This window comes from Raphanus sativus, chromosome 2, assembly GCF_000801105.2.
Source record: "Raphanus sativus cultivar WK10039 chromosome 2, ASM80110v3, whole genome shotgun sequence".
NCBI lineage: Eukaryota > Viridiplantae > Streptophyta > Magnoliopsida > Brassicales > Brassicaceae > Raphanus > Raphanus sativus.
In genome coordinates, this window is record NC_079512.1 from 24,931,946 (window position 1) to 24,952,978 (window position 21,033).

The following is a 21,033-nucleotide window of genomic DNA, read 5'->3' on the forward strand; positions in this document are numbered from 1 at the left end:
ATCAATGAACGTCAAGTCTCTTGTAATATCATAAAACCAATTATCAATTCTTTGGTATCATATTATATATCAGCACACAATACATGTATCAAGTAACTAATCGTTATTATCAATTCGTTGAGATCATATTATGTGTTCTTTGGTTATAATTGAACGAGTTAGCAGGAAAGTGCAAAGTTAACAAGCAACAAAAGAGATAAATATACATGGTGTAAGCCAAATATTTTTAACATTTAAAAACATAGTTAGCCGGTAACAATGAAGTTAACAAACAACGACTGAGTTATCTGGTCATGATTCTGAAGATAAGCTACTCAATAGCCGTAACTAGCCAAGTAACAAGGAAAATGAGACTTCAACAAACAATGTATGGGATATAAACCAAGGTTGTAAATAACTTTGTAGCGTCTAACACTTTATGTTACTCTGCATAGGATCCTACATAAAATAACGGTAAAAAAAATAAACATAGGGTAAGAGCGTGAACAAAATAACAACTAAGCCCGATAAATAAGCACGATACTAATCAACAAGGTAGAGAGTAATAATCCATTTAACAGTTACCTACACTATTACAAAGATAACTAACCTGGCATTCGGTATTGATGTTTTTAGCGTGACCGGAAATTAGACAATATTTAATAGCTTGTGATGGTTTATTTGACCTCGACACATTGTCTTCTTCTAAGACCACCACTTCGATGTATTTCATAGATGAGTGTTAGTGATTAGTATTACTAAGATAGGTTAAAATTTGGAGTTGTGTTTTGGTAAGACATATTGTTACCGACTAACGATTTGAGTTAACAATCAAGCGAACAAGATGTATGTTGGGTGTATTAAGCTAATTTAGCGACAAAAATATAGTGTATTGATCACCTAAATTCCGTGTTAATACATCTAATAATTGGTTATTTGTATTGATCATTTTGGGAAGATATCTTGTTACCGACTAATGATTTGAGTTAATGACTAAGCGATCAAGCACTATTTTAAAGCCTAACGATTTGATTTAACGAATAAAATATAATGGTCCACTAGTACACATGAATTATCTGTTAAAAATGAAAAAGTCGATAGTGTACATAAAGAAACAAACAATCCTTAAAATCTTAAACAAAGTCTGTAGTAGACTGACCAACCACTACTTCGAGAGATCTTCATGAAATTTAAGAATCAGTTGATTTGCGGCGTCTGGAAGAACGCGAGGAGTGATAACTTACATCCATCGACACTGAATCTGCATGAGCTTCAATCAATAGGACATTCATGACGGCTGCATCGGTTGGGCTTCGACTTTGAGGGATTTCTTTACATCTCAAAACCGAAAGTTCTTCAAAACTACATACTTTCTGAGAGGCCACTGATTTGAGGACATATGGGCTCCAGCTGACTGTATACGGATCCTCTAGAATTTACTTGACAGCCACCTTCAATGAGTGCACATAAATACTGTTATAAAATAACACATCAATTAACAAGACTAAATATGTAAACACTATGTGTCATCCTAGCGGTTAAAATTATAAATAACCATATCTAAACAGCTTATCAGATAAAAACTTTATTAACCTTAAACATGTATATCATATACTATCACCTCTCTATTCTATCAATCTTGTTAGCCACTTGTTAGCCGCTAAATGGATATGTATCGATCAACAAACAAATTAGCAGCTATAAGTTGTTTTTAACGTAAACAAAGTATATGCATATTCTATCAACTCTATATTTTATGAATCTTGTTAACCGCTAAAAATACAATTAGCCATAATTAAATAAAGTTAGTTGATATATATTGTATTTACGTTAAACTAGTATATGTATGAATTATCACCTCTACATTCTACCAATCTTGCTAATCGCAAAAAGATAGTTATCCACAAATAAACATTGGGGTGCACTGACGCCATCAAATTAGCGGATACATAGCCATATCTAAAAAGCTTAGCGGATAAATAATTTGTTAACCCTAAACCAGTACACTGTATACTATCACCTCTCTATTTTATCAATCTTGTTAACCACTAAAATGACATGTATCCCTCAACAGACATATTAGCAACTATAAGTTGTATTTAACATAAACAAAGTATATGCTTGCCCTATCACCTCTATATTTTATCAATCTTGTTAACCGTTAAAAAACCATTATCAATAATCAAACAAAGTTAGCGGACCTATGTTGTACTTACCTTAAACCAGTATATGTATGAACTATTACCTCTACATTCTACCAATCTTGTTAATCGCAACGACATGTTGTCCAAAGGGACCCGAGAATGGCAGATTTTCTTCAATGGCCGAGTCTTCTCAAAAGTTAAATTGCGTAAGAACTCCGTCCATCTTTTCAGACTCAAGGGCGTCAATAACCAGCTTAGATGATCATGATTTTGTGATACGAGTTCACTCGGTTATTCAAAGACTCTTCGCCATCTGCAAAAATCATTTAAAGAAGAAAAATTCCCTACATTGAATGCGCAATTAGGGCAGAAAGAAACAATAGATATCGAAGATTTAAAGGATTTAACAAAAATGGAGAGTGAGAGGATTTTGAGATTATAAATGTTGGGATGAAACGAATAAAAAATATTGGTAGAAATATTAAACTAGGATGATTGTAGAAACAAGAATAAATGTCTCTTTGATGTTCTGGACAAAAACACTAATACACAATTAGCTTTGTTTTGTTTTTTTTTCTGAAAAGCTATGAGACAACTAATTGTCCAATGTGTAGAACGTTTCTTTCTGTCATGCAACAGAATCTATAGTTCAAAAAGAAATAGCACAGAGGGGTAAAATGGTCATAGAAATGTGGACTATATACTTGAGGTCATATGACAAATATATGATTCATTTAGGTGTAGTTCCACCAATTTCTGTTCTTTATATTGGATTGTGTTTTGCTTTTCTCGTGATAAGAAAGTAACGTAAAGATAAGCAAAAAAAGAAGGAACAAAATGCTTAGAATGTTAGGAACTAGTTTAACAACAATTTAAAATGAGTATTTTATATTTGCATGATTTGGTATTATTTGTTCTCCAAATCTCAAGTCGGAGGAGGATCAGAAAAAGAAAAATATACAACAATGTCGCCCACCGTGGGGCTCGAACCCACGACCACAAGGTTAAGAGCCTTGCGCTCTACCAACTGAGCTAGACGGGCCTTTGCGAACAATGCGTACATACACATTATCGTTATTAGAAGACCGTTTGTTCTTGTTAAACAAGTAACTCGATACAAGCATTTGATCCTAATGTTAAAACTATTCTAATAACAAAAAGAAACAGAGAATATATGAACCCCCCAGTATCTGAAGAACCAAACTTTTGTCCATACCAAATAAACCCTGGACACCATCCTCATCGCTCCACTCAAATGGTCTAAAACAAGAACATGGCCATCGTACTAAACACATTGATACTGACAACGAAAATGGGCTTTTATATGGGCTTATCTAATACAAATTAAACTAAACGAGTTGAAACATCACATTTACAAATCCCCCACCCCATTAATAGTGTTAGGGATCCCTTGATTATCTCCTTCCCACTCCTCTCCCTCCAAAACAATCACACCACAAAGGAAACAAAACAAAAAAAAATGGCTCGCAAGAAAATTTGAATTTTAATCTGCCAAAACTATTCGAAAAAAAACCCTATGTATAGCTATGGCGAATCGAGACGGCGTGAACGGGAAGCAACTCGAACGGAGGAAGACGATGACGATGAACTGGGCGGGGTTAGGGGAGTTTGAAGAAGACGACCACGACGACGACGACCACTTCTTCGAGACCTCTAACCGCATCTCCACCGTCGTACCCGTGGATTTAGCTTCATCCTCCGACGAGGAAGGCGAGTTCGACGATTGCCGGATCTCCTTCTCCCGCCCTCCTCCTCCTCATCCCGAGCCGAACATGTCTCCCGATTACGATATCTGGATGTCGGCGCCCGGATCTATAACCGAGCGCCGACGCAAGCTCCTCAACGGGATGGGGCTGGAGTCGAGGAAGAGCATGCTCGGTTCCATCTCGATCCAGCGCGTGAGCAATCCCGTAACGGCTCAGCTAGCCGTTACGGAAGCAGCGAAGGTCAAAGATCCCGATCGTGATCCTTTTCCGGTAGTAGCGAATCAACAACGTCTTCATCGTTCTCCTGAGCATATGATCGTACGGTCCAGATCTGATTCTGACATCGAATCTTCCTCCGCGGAGAAAAAGAGGAGAGACGAGATGTTAGGGAAGAAAACGTCGAAATCACGTCTCACCAGAACCGCGTCTGCTGCGGTTGGAGCTCACTGCGCGAGAACGCAAACGCAAGCCTCGCCTTCTGCAAAACCAAACGGTCGATCTCAAGGCGGGAAACGTTGCGGCGCGATGCTCTCCTCCGCGGTTTCGAATACTCAGTTCAGCGCCTTCTTCCTGATAAAGAATCTAGATACAGGCAAAGAGTTCGTGGTGAAGGAGTACGGAGAGAACGGGATGTGGAACCGGCTCAGCGATATCCAAACCGGTAAGCAGCTGACGATGGACGAGTTCGAGAAGAGCGTCGGTTACTCTACCGTCGTTAAAGACCTCATGAGGCGAGAGAGCGCCGCGAGCTCGACTAATGACATGAGGAAGTTGATGTCGAAGAGCTTGAGAGTGAGCAAGAAGAAAGGAGCCGCGTTGCTTAAGAACATAAAGGGAGTCGCTCACTCGATGAGCTCCAAGGCTTCTTCTTCGGAGAAGGATTCTTCTTCTGCTGGTAGTAGTAGTAGTCCTAAAGTAGTCGACGCGAAGAGCAACGACCAAGGGAATCAGTGGGTGAAGGTGAGGCATTCGGGGAAGTCACATAAAGATCTGAGCGCTTTGCATCTCTGCCAAGAGATTCAAGCTCATCAAGGAGCTATCTGGACTATGAAGTTCAGTTTAGATACTCATTTGTTAGCGAGCGGAGGGGAGGATTGCGCGATTCACGTGTGGGAGGTTCAGGAATGTGAGATCATGTCGATGAACGAAGGGAGCTTGACACCGATTCATCCTTCCATGTCTGCTTCTTCTTCTTCTTCTTCTTCTGCGGAAGGTGGTGATGATTCAGAAGTGCACAGCGAGAAGAAGAAGAAAGGGAAAGGTTCGTCTGCTAGAAAAGGAAACCAGATACCGGATTACGTCCATGCGCCTGAAACTGTCTTCTCGCTGTCGGATAAACCAATGTGCTCTTTCACTGGCCATTTGGATGATGTTCTGGACTTATCCTGGTCTAGGTCAAATGTTAGTTTATGTTTCTTTATTGTCAAGTTTGATGCAAGCAACCCATGATCAAAACAACTTAACAGTGCTTTCTCGTGCAGCTATTGCTTTCATCTTCCAAGGACAAAACCGTACGGTTATGGGATATCGAAACTCAAAGCTGCCTAAAACTGTTTGCCCACAATGACTATGGTAAGATAAGAAGCTGTCTTTTAATTCTCACAATGCTCTCGGAGCTTTAATGCCTTACGCTTTGGTTTTTTCAGTTACTTGTGTACATTTTAATCCATTGGATGAAGATTACTTCATAAGTGGCTCACTTGATGCCAAGATCCGTATTTGGAACATATCGAACCGTCAAGTAGTGGAGTGGAATGATCTAAATGAAATGGTTACCGCGGTTTGTTACACTCCTGATGGTCAGGTAAATAATTCTCTCTTGGACTGTCACATTCATGTACTTGAGAAACTGATGACCTCGTATTAATTATCTCTATGTGTCTTTGGTACGTAGGCTGCATTTGTAGGCTCGCATAAAGGAAACTGCCGGCTTTACAGTGCAGAGGGTATAGTGGCTAAAGACCTGTTCTGTTTTGTAACTATGTTTGGTAATTAACCTTACACTTAAAACTTGTTTCTCTTTTAATTGATCAGACTGCAAGCTGGAGCAAACAAACCATATTGATCTGCAAAACAAAAAGAAAGCTCAAGCTAAAAAGATCACAGCTTTCCAGGTTTCACTAGAAATCTAAACAGTTACTTTAGTTGGTTTATATCAGAGAGGATTGTTCCTTTCCTTACCATTGAGTTTTGTATGAACAGTTTTCACCGATTAATCCAGCAGAAGTGCTTGTAACTTCTGCTGATTCACGCATTCGGATTCTTGATGGCACTGAACTTGTTCAAAAATTCCGAGGTACTAAATTTATTTGAAACAATTCATTCATTTCTTCATCTAATTTCACAAAAAAATAAATATTCTATATATTAATCTTTTTTTTTTGTAAACTAATCTTGTATTGATCCATAATAAACATGCAGGTTTCAAAAACACATGCAGCCAAATGACAGCATCGTACACACTAGACGCTAAACACATTATCTGCGCAAGCGAGGACTCGCAGGTTTACGTGTGGAAACACGAAGAGCCACGACTAGGAATCACCGGTAGAAAAACCATCGCCATGTGTACTTCTTACGAAACCTTCCCTTGCAAAGACGTTTCCGTTGCAATCCCCTGGCATGGCGTCGTAAAAGGCGAACCACCACCCACACAAACTCATTCCAAGAAAAACACGAAAAAAACTTCAACCGCCACTACACAAGAAAACGCAACCGGTGGTAAAAAGTCCGGTCTCCCACCGTTACCTAAGAAAAACAATGACAACACCGCCGACGGAGCAACAGAAGAACATCAAGAAGATGAGCCCGGGACGACGAATACTCCGCAGAACGAAACAGAGAACAATACAGGAGAGACACTAAAGCCAGGGGACTCACCTTCTACTTCGTTATCATCTCGGATATCTTCCTGGTCTTGGTTTGATGGTAGTGGCAGTCATGGATCGCATAATCAACCAACGGCTTGGGGAATGGTGATCGTTACATCCACGATCGGTGGCCAGATCCGGGCGTACCAGAATTTCGGGTTGCCCCGCAGAGTCAGTCGTCAAGGCTCTCTGTTTTGACGCGGTTCATGTACATTATATACGTATATTTATACAGTGTACAGCTCCTACGAAGTTCTTGTATAGTCTACTGAGTTTGATATGTATATTATATAACCGTAGATCAAAAACAAATTGATAAAAAGAAAAAAGAATAGATCCAAACATTGTACTGCGTCATCGAAACTCATATTGATTTTAGAGTTGGTATACATGACCTCTAAAAGAAAATGTGATTGAGTCTTCTTGCTCCAAAACTAAGAACATATAGTCATCATGTTCGTACGAGTTTGTGCTAGTATGGGCTTCGCTGACATAGTCACACCTCTATTCCCTAGTTTTTTTTTAGAAGCAAACATCTACTCCCTAACTTTAAATGGAACATAACACTGCAACAGAAAGTAAAACCGTTATCCTCAGTTTTAGAGTTAGCTGATTATTCTGAATATTGAACATTTGTGTGTTTGAATTCTATGTTGTTGAGCCCAATCATGTTATTGAAAGGACAAAAAAAATAGAAAGGTACAAAACAGAATGATGTGGTCCAAAAAGGAAAAAGTGTTGATGTCTCTCGAGGTACACAGAACGAAGCATATGGTCTTTGTCCACACCAAAGCATTTCTTTTTCTACTTTTCTCAATTTCGAGCTTCTAACGGCATTACTATAGTTACTTTGTTTACTTGTTCCTTTCATGTTTAAAATCATTTTCTACTAAATATTATATCAATCCTTCTATATGGTATTATGGCCAAAACCCTTTATCAGAAATGCTAACAAGAGACTTATAAGCAACTAAATCCTTCATACTCCAGATAGTATCTAATCAAACAATTTAAACCCATAATACTATTGAACAGTTAATGGGTTTTCGAGGAGTATCACTCTCTAATCTCTCACTCTCTAATCAAACAGTTGAAATCAGATGATTAGATACAAAGTTATAATACTGGCTGGACAGAGAAGCTTTCACAATGTTTATTGATATAAGGTAACTTGTACTCAACTAACAAAATGGTTTCGTGGTGTAGTTGGTTATCACGTCAGTCTAACACACTGAGGGTCTCCGGTTCGAACCCGGGCGAAGCCATAAACTTTGTTTGTTTTTCTTTTGATTTTGTTAGGATTAAATTACTAAATAAATAAATGGTCTCTTTCCGTAAAGTATATAAATATTTCTTATTCTTAATTTTTGTTGCATCTTCTGATTCTACAATTATTACTCAACCAAATCTCTCTCTTCTCTCTCAAAACTCCAAAATGGCTCACCAGGTACTCCTAATGCTCCTGTTTTCTCTCAATCACAATAGCATATTTGCACTTATACATATATATACACATGCTTATGTTTGTAGTTACAGGAGGAAGGATGGCCCTTGGGTCTGAGACCAGTAAATGCAAGAATTGGTGGACTCACAAGAGAACCTCATCATGAACAAGTTTCTGCTGGTTCCATCTCCTTCAGTTCTCTTCACTCTCCTTCTCCCTCCTCTCCCTCTTCCTCCGATCTTGATTCCCAGGTCAGATTTATATTTACACTCCTCTACTTATACTACACATATACAAACACATAACACACGATACATTAAACTATTTATTCATAGGTCTTAGGCAGATTCTTGCATTTTCCTTGCATATCAGTTGATGAGCCGTTTGATTTTGTGTGCGTTTTTTCTTGGGAGAAATTCGATAATGATTATACTTTGACTACTGTTTTGGATCTGTTCAATTCACATTGTCTTTCATTTTGTTTTCTGGTTTTGTTTATTAAAGTTATAAATTACTAAAACAGTATTGTTGTTGGTTGGATGACTTCTGAGCGAACGTGAACCAATTGTATGCTCTTTAAAGCTGAGATGGTTTGTCTGAAAAGGGCACGTTTGTCGGGAATTGTTAATTTTCATCCTCAAACTAAACGTATTAACTATATACCATTTTTTTTACAAAAGTACTATATACCATAAAAACAAAAATATTAAACAAAGCAATTTCTCAAATATATTCGCAACTTTTTGGTCACACTGTATTGGAAAGTGGAATGTAACCATTGTATAAGAAAATTTATCTATAATTTACTGAGCCTATGTGAATTCACAGATTTTTTTTCTCATTCTCATAAATAATTTCAAATTTATGTGATCTCAGTTTTACAAAACAATATGGATTATTATTGCAGTTTTTCTAAAAGATATTACACATTATACTTTGTTTGGTCACCATTCACCATCAAAATCAAACTCTAGACCTCTTCAATGGAAGTAAACATCGCAACCATATCAAGATTTATGTTGCGTGTGGGTGCATCAACTTACACTTTTAACTTTTGACATATAACATTTACTACTCTTATTTTTTCAGTCAATGGGATCATTTTTCCGAGATAGGGGCTACACACTAGGAAACCTAATGGGGATATCAAGCTTTCTAGAACTTTCAAGAAGATCAAACCGAACAAGGATTGATCAAACAGCTTCTAGGAACCATCAACATCAGAAGAATCTCAAATCCTACAAGCCATGGATTTTCTCTATATGTTCCAAACTAAGCACACACTCCACTGTCATTCCCCATAACAAAATTACTATAAACGAGGACAACCGTCGTAACAATGTGCAGTCTCTCGGACATTTCCTCATGGTGGAGAGACGAGCCATCGGATCAACCACACGGGCCACACCAACTATGTGAATGTCTGAGAATTAATAGCTAAACAAGCTTGCTCTTTAAAAATCGTGTTTGAAACCCTACTGAGATTTGAAATAGGATTTGTTTTAATGAAACATATAACAAATTCTGATTGTATTTTGTATTTGTTTGTTTCAAATGGTTTTGTTATTTGGAATTTGAAATAATTTTCATTGCATGAGTTGCATCAATATATATGTGATACAAATACTTGAGTAGGGAAGGTGATATTATATGTTTTCAAAAACAGAATTTTATGTTGCGTGTTTGAATGTATGTAATTAATATGTTTACCTCTAAATAAATCACAAAATTTTGGTAATTTATCAAAACACGCAAATGAAAAAAAAACTGTTTTCGTGTACAAAGGAATATTGTTATTGATTAAAAATATAAAAACAAATAATATTACTTTCATGTAAAAATATTCAAACATCTATTTTGGTAATGTGAATTCAGTTCATCTAGTCATGTGTTAAAAGATACTAAATTCGGATATTAACAAAGCCCAATAAACCAAAAATAATTCTTATAGAAAGGCCCATTTATATATATAAGCCTAATTATTAAACTCTTCGTTAATGCATCACGTTCGAGGCGCAACCAGAGAGATTCAAACTCAGCTGCTTTCAGGTTAGTTTCATTCATCGACGATGACGGATCGTACAATCTTCCTATCCTGATTTCATATCCACTCTCTCTCGATCAATTTCAAACTTGTGTAATCTTCAAACTTCATTATATTATATGAATCAGAAACTCCAAATATTATTAGGATTCTAATGGACTCGAATTTCGGAGGCGTGGAGAATCACAATTACTACCTCTCTCAATGTTTCTTAAACCTCGGTCACAAGGTCAGTGTGTGATGAGATCAAACAAATGCTAGTGGAATCGGATGTGATTGGATACAAGTTTAACCTTTATCATCATAGAGAGTGAATAGGATCTTATGGTTTGTTTCAGGTTGCGGTAATGACACATGCTTATGGGAACCGCTCCGGAGTCCGATACATGACCTAATATTTGGTTCCGCCTTGGTATCTACGTTTACTTTTTTTTTGTGTGCTTTGGTTTGGTTAAAGGTTCGTTTTGTAGTTGGAGGGGATGGACCGAAGCATGTGAGACTAGAGGAAATGAGGGAGAAGCATTCTCTACAAGATAGAGTCGAAACGCTTGGTGCTGTTTCCACATTCTCGTGTGCGCTCAGTTTTGGTCACCGGTCATATATTCCTTAACAGGTGTAGAGATGGCAGGGCTGATTCTTACTTATTGAAATCACAAGGCTCATCACATGGACTTGTGAGTGGTTCATCTTTACTCGAGTTTGTTGATCATGTGACAGTTTTTTAACAGAAGCCTTCTGCATATAGCTATATTGGAGGCGGCTAGTTCATAGGTTCCTGTCATGTGGAGCTTTGGGCTGGGAAGGTATTCTGTATGGTTATGATCATTGATTACTTGCTTTGGCGGTTACTTCAGTTACTGCGGGTGCGTATTTATAATCTAATCTTTTCGTTACAAGAAAAATGAAATATCTTATTCTCCAGTATATTTGTGATGATAGTCTCTTAAGCTTAGTAATGAAGTTGTGTTACAAAAAAAAAAAATCTCTTGATGGAATTTTCCTTCAATCAGCCTGATGATGATATCGAGGAGGCACCAGATATCAATTTTTGCCATTTGTGAGGTAGTAGTTTGAGAGTCTCAACGAAGAATATAAATTAAGAAATGAGGTGAGAGTCATGCTGCTCATGCATGATAAAGAGCCTTTATATTCATTTTCTTCTTTAGATGCTCTTCGTTGATGATTGATTGTATTTTGTATAAAATTGTGTTTCATATTTTTTTATTTTATTGTTGACAGATTGGAATCATTTTTCCTAGTGAAGTGGATATTATAATTTACATGTTTCGCCCAACACTACATAGGAAAAAAAAAGAGGAAGAAGATTTTGCGAGTTTGAATGTACTTAAAAGTTGCCAAGCGAAAGTTGGGTACTCACAAGACAAGCGTGCCAAGAGGAAGAGAGCGGAGATGTCTAGTGTCCTCGCAAGATGAGGTCTCTATTATATATGTAAATCCTCCTCAACCTTCTATTCACATTCATTAGTTATGCATCTAAATTACGAATGTAATTGACGGATGTGAGAAGATACAGATTAACAGATGAATGAACAAGAAATATTGACACATAGATTTAACGTGGTTATTTCTTAGGGTTTTGTCCACGAGCAATAAAAGAGTATTTTATTGATGAAAGTGAGTTTTTCAGAGTACAATTCGTGCTACAGAATAGGGTGAAACCCTAAAGATATATATATGAAAACATTTAATGAAACTTTCATATCTCGGATTGGTATGAATATCGATCGATACATCGGTATGTGCATCGATCGATACTACGGTATTGGCGATCGACATGGATCCCCCGATTTGCCAACTCACAGATTCAAGACATATTCCAACAGTATTTCTGTATTTTCCTAGTTGCTTTGGTTTGGTTTTGTGTTTCTTTGCAGGTCTGGTGTTGTGGTGGTGGTGGTGGTGTAACTGAGAAGAAGAAGTGATGCAATGACTGAGTTCGACGCTCTGTTTCTTCTAAAAACTTTCGTTTCGAAAGTTTTTTTTCATAATGATTCATTGGATAATCTTTCTGTATCAAAGATAATTAAAAAATTCAACCCAAACCATTATGAGCTATTTGTCTACTTGTTATCTCGTTCACCTAAGTAAATCTATTTTAGAAATAATAATATTGACCACCCATTATAGTCTTCCACAATGGAGCCTACTTGGAGATTTTACAAATATTCGTTTCAGTGATTATTTGCTTGATCTATGCTGATGTTCTTTCAAGTTGAAAGTGTTGGTTATCTTTATAAGAAGAGGCAATTTTTCTCGTGCCCCTATATTTCACTCTTCAATCTCTATTAGACAGTTTTCTTCTTTTAATTTTATATGTCTAACGAAAAATCATAAAATTAAATCGGAAACGTGAATATTTTTTATTTGATTTATAGAATTTAATAAAAATATTTCAAAAATAAAAAAAAAACTGTCTTTTATATTTTCACGAAAATCATTAAAATAGGGTTAAAAACATTTTTAAAATATATTTTTTTCAAATTTGAAAAGTATAGAAGTTAAATATTTGCCCATGGTTCACTAATCCATGGGAGGGGATTAGGGTTTAGTTTTGAAAAGGGGAGAAAATTTGATTAGGAATTTAGTGTTTTGATCAAAAATAAAATTATGAAAAAAGGGTATAGAAGACTAAGGGAATCCATAGGAGATTGTGTGTAGAGAAATAAGGGTACAGTAAAAGTCGACTCTTATAAGAAGTCAAGTAAGCAACTACTGTCCACAAGATATTTTTAAGGATGTGATGACAATTATTACAATAAGGCCTCGTGTGTTTTCTTAAGGACCAAGCAACTTTACATGGGCCGTCATCATCATCCGTCACAGTCATCTTATTTATCGGCCACCATATCTAGTCTTATTTCGAAATAAAACATTTTTTTTGAAGAAATAAATAAAACAATTTTTCATACGATATGACATAAAATATATATAAAAAAAAAATTATAATAGTCATTTGACTCATTTCAGTATTCTCAGTGGCAAAATAATGCAATTTAGGGATTAAAAACGCGGATAAAATATTTGCTTTCTTTTCTCCCCCTTCAAATTCACTTATACTCTTAAGCCTACTGGATAAAAAAAAACATGTAACTCACTGACTGATCAGTGTATTATAAAAAGAAAAACCTTGGAACAAGAAAATGAGAGAAAAGAAATGGAACATATGTAAAATGTATACTTATGCACTTATGTGTATATACATACGTGTGTTACATGTGGTCCTTAGTTATTGGTCGACTTAAAATGGAAAGCAACTTGACGTGCATGGTTTTAGCAAATCAAATTTGAAAATGATTGGTGCATGTACCAATCAGATAACACACAAATATAAATTCAGTGTGACGTCATATTGTTTACAATTGAACGTAAAAGACTAAAAGTGGTGAAAGGCCCCGTCTTGATTGTGGGCAACGAGAGGGAAGGGTGAAAAAAAAGACAAACTAATATGATATATGTATATCTTTTTATTTATTTTTTATTTTTTATTTTTTTTAAATACTGGGAGGAATGGAAAAAAAAATCTTTTTGAGATGGTTATAATTCTAAGATGGTTATAAATCTTTTTTTTATGTATATCTAAGGCAAGGAAAAAAATCTGAGATGGTTATAATTTCATTTACATCCTGAATTTGAGATAACAAAATATCTTCTAAAGTTCAAAAAAAAAAAAAATCTTCTATGTTCTTTAACAAAAAAAAATATCTTCTATGACTCGGAAAATTCGGTCATCTTATCTTTTCCGGTTTACAATGATTGTGAACAGAGTTTTTGCTTGGCAGCACAATATATAGGATTCGTAAAACCTTATAGTTTTTTTTTAATCAAAACCTTATAAAGTTTAAAAATGTGAATTGGCTTGAAAGCTATATTTTGGAAACAAGTCACATTAATATTGTTTAGTTTATTGACCTTTATACAAAAAGAAGAAAATGGGTTTAATGGACGCCAACAACCCGTATAATATATGTGAACACGAGAATGGTTATGTAATTCCTATACTTATTAGTAGTTGTATAAATCCATAATCGTTAAATTCAAAACAATTATATATGAGGAAAATAGAGGGAGATTGTCAATGGTAATGATAACTGTAGGCGTAGGAGTTGCATAACGTTGTTAAGGAAGTCGTCGACAATTTTACTTAGCCATATCAAAAAGCTACCTGATCGAGGGACCCCCGTTGTTATATTGTGGGTTATATAATAAGAAAACAATATGATATTGGTAGAGAGAAAACAGAGACTACTATGGAATCTTCATTTTAGTTAGAAAATTTGATAGGACAACTAAATAATCATCATATGTACTGTATGGGTCGTAGTCCAGATATTCAATATTAAATCATGTTATATTACTCTACATAAAATCATAAATCATTCTTATATAATAAATATATTTCAAAAGGACAACATCGAAACCCAATAAATAGTCAAGTAATCTTTTTTTTTGCTAAAGAAAGTCATGTTATATCTTGCATTATTTATGTTTTTTGGGACTAAAGTGCAGTTATTTTTTTTTTCTTGAAAAATGGCTAATTGCAGTTATTTATGTTTCCAGTTCAAGTCTCCAAGTCGAAATACCACAAACACTACACCCTCAGGCACACTACTACAGAATGAATAACATCAGTCAGCAAAGGAACTAGTATCAGAAAAGTGAAAGCTACGAAATTACAGTAAAGAGAGAATGATCTTCACAGAAAACTATACATGGAAGCATGAACGGACGTATAGTATTATTTACTATGATACTCCCTCTGTTTCAAAATATTGTATATTCTAGAATTTTCACACTTATTAAGAAAACAGATAAATTTTAATAATAATTTTTTTTTGTTTTGCTATTTTGTATGATTTTTATCCAATCAAAATTTAATAAACCCAATTAATGTTATTGAAGTTTACAATTTATCATATTATTTACATTGAAAATGTAAAATATAGATATTTTAGAAATATTTTTTTTTCTAAAACATGAATATTCTGAAACAAAGAGAGTATAATATTATACACGAAATTATGTACAAATATATCTTATGTATTCATGTATAGTTATTTCCCTGTGTATAGACCGCACTTGGATTTCTGAGCCAAGAAGGTTCTATGCTCTAGACTTGGAGTGATAAGTAGTACTGTTTCAAAATAAACTTAATATAACATTTTTACGGACCTTAAAAATTTTGTATAAACAACTAGTATGTTGTGATTTAATGTATGATTAATTAAATAATAATGATTTACTGATTATTAATTCAAAAGGGTAAAAATCAAATTCAATGTACAAAATTACACAAAAATTATAGAAAGATATTTATTTTGAAAAAAATAAAAAAAATAAAATAACATTTATTATGAGACAGAAATAATATTTCTTATAAAAAATGTATGTATATATGGTTCTCATTATCTATACGCAAATAACTTTGAACTTGTGCACTTAATCCCTCGCAAACATACATACATATATTATGGGATAATTTCCGATGTGACATAAGACATATATGTGGGTTTCATCTTTTCCACGTGACATTCATATACAATTTGTTTAGTCGTCAACGATTACTTATCTATACTAGCGACTTTTTTTCTGAGAAATAGATCATATATTTTTTTGTCAACAGATAATATCCGAATTTGGACTAACATTATTACTGATTCTCTCATTCTCTGATTCGGCTTCATGGACCGATTTATACAAAAGATCCAGCTACGCTAGGACTCATAGTCATCGCCTATGAACAAATTTAAGATTTCAATACGAGTAACATACACTCGTTCCGTTCCAAAATGTATGATATTTCAAATATATGCACAATTTTTAGAATGATATTTTTGTCTAAAAATTATTATTAAAATATACACTAATAACTAGTTAGCCAGTTAATAAAACAAAAAAACAAAATACCATTGTTTATACAATTAAAAGCTATTTAAAATAAAACTGTCTTATATATTAAAACATCAAAACTTTTTTAAAGTGTCGTATATTAAAAACAGAGGGAATGTATAATATTAATACATGACCAATATTTGAATATTTGTGTTACAGTATCATACTCGTCACTTTTATTATGTGTCTGATTTAGGTGATCTAAATGAAAGATCGGTGTAAATAAGTTTTTTGTTGATAATTATAGGAATTCTAATTTTTTTATAAATTCAAAGATTAATCTTATAAAGCTTTAGATCCGGATATGCTTGGATAATTAAATCCATTTTAAATTTGATCATGTGACTAATATTACTCAAACCCAAAATAAAAACTCTAACTGTATCTTTTTTACCATTAGACAAATGCTACTTGGTTTGGTGCAAAAAAGTTATGGATTCAAATCAATACATCCGTGTATCTATTAACTACGTGTAAGATCCAAGGTAAACTGTATATAATGGACTAAAGACATTATTTTGAGAGTCTCTCATTTAAAATCGTTCATCAAATATGATAACATTTTAAGATCATTAGATCGACTAAGGTATATAATTTTGAAAATAGTGATAGTTTAGTAAATAAAGCAAATCAAACGGTATAGACAAATCAAATCGGTGTCCGTTTTTAGTAAATAAAGCAAATCAAACGGTAAAAAAAATCGTAGGTTGCTATTTCGCAGGGGATCGACGGAAACTCTCCCAGGCACGGCCCCCCAGGAATTGACATGAAACACGTGGCGCAGGGTTTGAGGATGGCGACAACACTCTCAGGTATCCGTTTTTAGAAACTTTTCAAATCTCATCCTCCAAGTAACCTGACGCAACCCTAGTTCTTTTCCTGAAGAAGCTTCCTCCAAGAAATCTCTACGCATCAGATCTATCACCTCTTGGCGATTTCTACACTTTTCACCATCATCCCCATCAAGTAACCAGATTCTACACACCAAGAACACTCACCCACCATTTCGAAGTCGATCCAGAGACATCCAGCTAGACTACTAACAAGATCTCTTGGCTTAGCTTCACTCGGAGTCGACTGTTCTACTTCTCCAGTGCCTAAACAAGCTAGATCCCCTCCTCCCACCATGGATAGACGTTACACAAAAGCTGAAAAAGGCAAAGGTTTGGCTTTGGATCCAGATGAACCACAAGTGAAAAGAATTAAAACCCCTGCACTCGACACAACAGAGCTCATAAGAGAGAACTCACTCACTCTGATAGGAAGGGTTACAAACCCTCAAGAGCAAAGAATTCAAACTCTCTTACCGTCTCTTCCACGCAAATTGAATATCCAAGGAAGAGTTCAAGGTTCAGACCTGGGAAACAATTGCTTCCAGTACATATTCGAAAGCGAAGAGGACTTGCAAAGCGTCCTAGCTAACCGTCCATATCACTTCTGCTACTGGATGGTTCTCCTTCAGCGCTGGGAGCCCGTAATCTCGAACAGCTTCCCCTCAATGATACCCTTCTGGATTAACATCAAAGGACTACCCCTCCACTACTGGCAAGCTCCACTGGTTTGCAAGATAGGAGATGAGCTGGGCCTTCGTGAGAGTCATGAGCTATCAAAATCCTCAGCAAGAGTTCGTGTATTAGTGGATGGCTTCCAGCCACTAGTCAAAGAAACTATCATAGAGTTTGAGTCAGGCGAAGAAAGCAAAATTACCTTAGAGTATGAAAGACTAGAGAACCACTGTTCCATCTGCTTGCGCCTCTCTCATCTGAAATCCCAGTGTCCTCTTAATCCACCTAGAGCAGGATGCCCTGAAGATGCCAAAGCGCTAGATCCTACACCTCATAGCCGAGTAGGAAGGACTGATGCCTACGTCCAGAGCAGGGAATTTTTCTCATCCAGAAGAGAGGAGACTGAGACAAGATCCACTCATAACGATGCTTTCTATCAACGGGTAGACAGACATGGTAGGGCGTTTGGACCCAGAGTCAGCACAAGACAGACTAGAAACCCACCCCCTCCTAAGCACCCTAATCAAGAAGTCACATCCAAGCTACAGGCTCCAAATTTGGAGAGAGAACCCCACTATGCCTCTCCCCCTTTCACGCACAATAGAGAACTTCATGTTAGAACGGTCTCCAGAGGAAGAGCTCTCTTCCCTTAAAAGGAGGACTTACAGTGGAGAAGGAAAGAACCGTTACCTCTCCAGCAGCAAGTGCCGACAACGGAGGAAGTAATGGAGGAACTCCACGAGGTCACCAGACAATATCTCAGCTGTGAGGATCCTATTGAAGCCGCAGCACGAAGACAGAGGGTCCTGATTAGTGACGCCCAAGGTGATATGGAAAGAACTGCTGCAGCTATCATCTCCGCAGCTGCTATGTCAACACCCTAAGCGCCTACTTTCGGTGTCAGTAATCAGCAAACCGATAGCTCCCCCATCATTCTCCTCCCCCAGTTCCGGCTTCCCCAAGTGTAGATCAAACCGTGCAAATCTCTACTGAACATTCGGGACCTGCCAATACAGCTCCTCTTGACCCATCACAGAGGAAGAGAGGGAGACCTGCAAAATTAAAGTCTGTTGTTGTTAGCCCAAACGTGTTAACAGGAGTGAGTCTGAGGAAAAAAAATATCTCTAGGATGCAGAGATCACCGGCAGGAAGCAGAAACAAAAAGACGCCTGGTAATCAAGCTAAATCCTCAACTGCAGGACCATCTACTAGACCTCCCACTCAACTCATCCCAGCTATTTCAAAGCAGAAGAAGGATTTTCACGATCCTCTACCCCCGGCTCCTTAGTCGTGGCAAGCTGGAACTGTTGTGGGTTGGGGAATCCCATGACAGTCCAGCGCCTGAAGGAGATCCATAGAGTAAATGCTCCAGACATCTTCTTCCTAATGGAAACAAAAAATCCCAATGATACGGTGATTAAGGATCTGCAATGGCTAAATCAAGATAACTACCATATCGTACCGCCCCATTCTCCAGGAGGAGGAGGTCTATACCTGTCTTGGAAAAGTGATGTGGACCTCACTGTCTTATCATCTTCAGATAACTTCATAGACACCAACATCTCTTTCAAGGGAATCTCCTTCCACGCCACCTTTGTATACAGTGAACCTGATCATACCAAAAGACACGAAGTGTGGTCAAAAATCTCAGACTTAGCACAGTACAGGAGGAGCTTGGTATCTAACAGGGGACTTCAACGAAATCATAGAGAACAGTGAGAAAGAAGGAGGCCCTGCAAGAGCAGAAGGAACCTTCTGCTCCTTCAGAACGTTTCTATCCAAAAATGACTTGTTTGACATCAAACACTCTGGAAATTTTCTCTCTTGGAGGGGCCAAAGAGGAACTCACCTAGTTCACTGTCGTCTGGACAGAGCGGTTAGTAAAACTGACTGGGCAGAGATATTCCCATCTTGTAGAAGCCAATATCTCCCTTTCGAAGGCTCTGACCACCGCCCACTTCTATCCTTCTTATATCCTACAAGAAAGAAAGGCAATCGTATCTTTAGATATGATAGAAGAATGAAGGATAACGAGGAGGTCAAGCAAATCATCTCTACTATTTGGACCACTAATTCAAATCTGGGAGTCGAAACGCGCCTAAATCTATGCAGGAAAGCTATCTCTAGATGGAGTAAGGCCCACTATATCAACAGCCAAAAAGAGATTAGTCGTCTGAAACAAGAACTTGACTCTCTAATGGCAGCCTCTGAACCTAATGAGCCAAGACTTCTAGAAGTCAATTCTACTCTTCTTAAAGCGTACAAATCTGAAGAAGCGTTTTGGAAGCAGAGGAGTAGACAGCTATGGCTTTCACTAGGAGATTCAAATACAGGGTACTTCCACGCCGTTACTAAGGGAAGGAGAGCAAAGAATAGACTCACAAGTATTGAAGATGATCAGGGTATACCTTGGCATGAAGAGGAGCAGATCACGCGGGTGATCTCACAGTACTACTCCAACCTATTCACTTCTTCTCCTTTCGATGCAAGTCCTACCGTCTCCAAAGCGTTAAATCCCTGCATCACACAGGAGATGAATGAGAAACTGATTGCTATACCATCTCCAAACGAAGTAAAAGAAGCACTCTTTGCCATTCATGCAGATAAGGCACCAGGGCCAGATGGATTCTCAGCGAGTTTCTTTCAGTCTAATTGGGAGGTGATCAGTACATCTATCGTGATAGAGGTACAAAGGTTCTTCGTTACGGGTTTCCTACCCACTTCAATGAACACTACACATATCAGGCTCATCCCTAAGATTGTGGGGCCTAAGAAAGTGGTTGACTATAGGCCTATAGCGCTCTGTAATGTGTTCTACAAGATTATATCTAAGCTACTCTCCATGCGACTAAAGCAAGTCCTAAATGCCATCATTTCGGAGAACCAGTCTGCCTTTATTCCTGGTAGGGCGATCTCAGACAACGTCCTAATCACTCACGAGGTTCTACACTACCTAAAGAACTCAGGAGCAGAAAAGACTTGTCCCATGGCCGTCAAGACGGATATGAGTAAAGCCTACGACCGTCTAGAGTGGGAGTTTTTCGCACTGGTACTACAACGGCTAGGCTTCCACGATACACGGACTAATCTAATCATGCAATGCCTAACTACTGTCTCCTACTCCTTTCTCATCAATGAGACAGTTAAAGGCTCAGTGATACCTAACCGGGGACTCAGACAAGGGGATCCTATCTCGCCCTATATATTCATCTTGTGTGGAGAAGTTCTTACCGGGTTGTGTAAGGTTGCTGAACGGAATGGGAGCCTAATTGGTATACGCGTAGCAAGAGGCTCCCTGAGGATTAACCACCTTTTGTTTGCTGACGACACCATGTTCTTCTGTCACTCCACTCCCACCTGCTGTGAAACTCTTCAAGGTATCCTCCTGGAGTATGAGAAAGCCTCGGGTC

At 37.1% G+C, this 21,033-nt stretch overlaps 3 protein-coding genes, 1 long non-coding RNA gene and 2 other non-coding genes across 8 annotated transcripts; 5 read left to right on the top strand and 1 right to left on the bottom strand.

Moving 5' to 3' along the window:
• Positions 1-3,092: 3,092 nt before the first annotated feature.
• TRNAK-CUU (transfer RNA lysine (anticodon CUU)) lies at positions 3,093-3,165 on the bottom strand. Its single transcript has one exon. It is a non-coding gene; the product is annotated as a tRNA-Lys (tRNA).
• A 361-nt stretch (positions 3,166-3,526) lies between these two features.
• On the top strand, positions 3,527-7,021 carry LOC108840439 (uncharacterized). The gene is made up of 7 exons (XM_018613266.2): positions 3,527-5,251; positions 5,332-5,422; positions 5,497-5,654; positions 5,745-5,796; positions 5,885-5,964; positions 6,053-6,146; positions 6,272-7,021. The coding sequence occupies exons 1-7, from the start codon at positions 3,671-3,673 to the stop codon at positions 6,916-6,918; spliced, it is 2,703 nt and encodes a 900-aa protein (XP_018468768.1). The 5' UTR covers positions 3,527-3,670; the 3' UTR covers positions 6,919-7,021.
• An 890-nt stretch (positions 7,022-7,911) lies between these two features.
• On the top strand, positions 7,912-7,985 carry TRNAV-AAC (transfer RNA valine (anticodon AAC)). The gene has a single exon. It is a non-coding gene; the product is annotated as a tRNA-Val (tRNA).
• Positions 7,986-8,105: 120 nt separating this feature from the next.
• LOC108840730 (uncharacterized) lies at positions 8,106-9,717 on the top strand. 2 transcript variants are annotated; one of them, XM_018613555.2, is made up of 3 exons: positions 8,106-8,167; positions 8,251-8,415; positions 9,254-9,717. In XM_018613555.2, the coding sequence occupies exons 1-3, from the start codon at positions 8,156-8,158 to the stop codon at positions 9,581-9,583; spliced, it is 507 nt and encodes a 168-aa protein (XP_018469057.1). In that variant the 5' UTR covers positions 8,106-8,155; the 3' UTR covers positions 9,584-9,717. The 2 variants fall into 2 exon arrangements, with proteins under 2 accessions (XP_018469057.1, XP_018469058.1); XM_018613556.2 differs by having other exon boundaries at positions 8,113-8,167; positions 8,257-8,415.
• A 447-nt stretch (positions 9,718-10,164) lies between these two features.
• On the top strand, positions 10,165-12,161 carry LOC108841400 (uncharacterized). 2 transcript variants are annotated; one of them, XR_008938785.1, is made up of 6 exons: positions 10,165-10,213; positions 10,337-10,437; positions 10,547-10,882; positions 10,954-11,071; positions 11,219-11,316; positions 11,448-12,160. It is a non-coding gene; the product is annotated as an uncharacterized LOC108841400 (long non-coding RNA). The 2 variants fall into 2 exon arrangements; XR_008938786.1 differs by having other exon boundaries at positions 10,171-10,213; positions 10,356-10,437; positions 11,448-12,161.
• A 5,083-nt stretch (positions 12,162-17,244) lies between these two features.
• Positions 17,245-18,276, top strand: LOC108838694 (uncharacterized protein At4g02000-like). Its single transcript, XM_018611582.2, has one exon. It carries the CDS (start codon positions 17,245-17,247, stop codon positions 18,274-18,276), a length of 1,032 nt encoding a protein of 343 aa, XP_018467084.1.
• Positions 18,277-21,033: the final 2,757 nt, after the last annotated feature.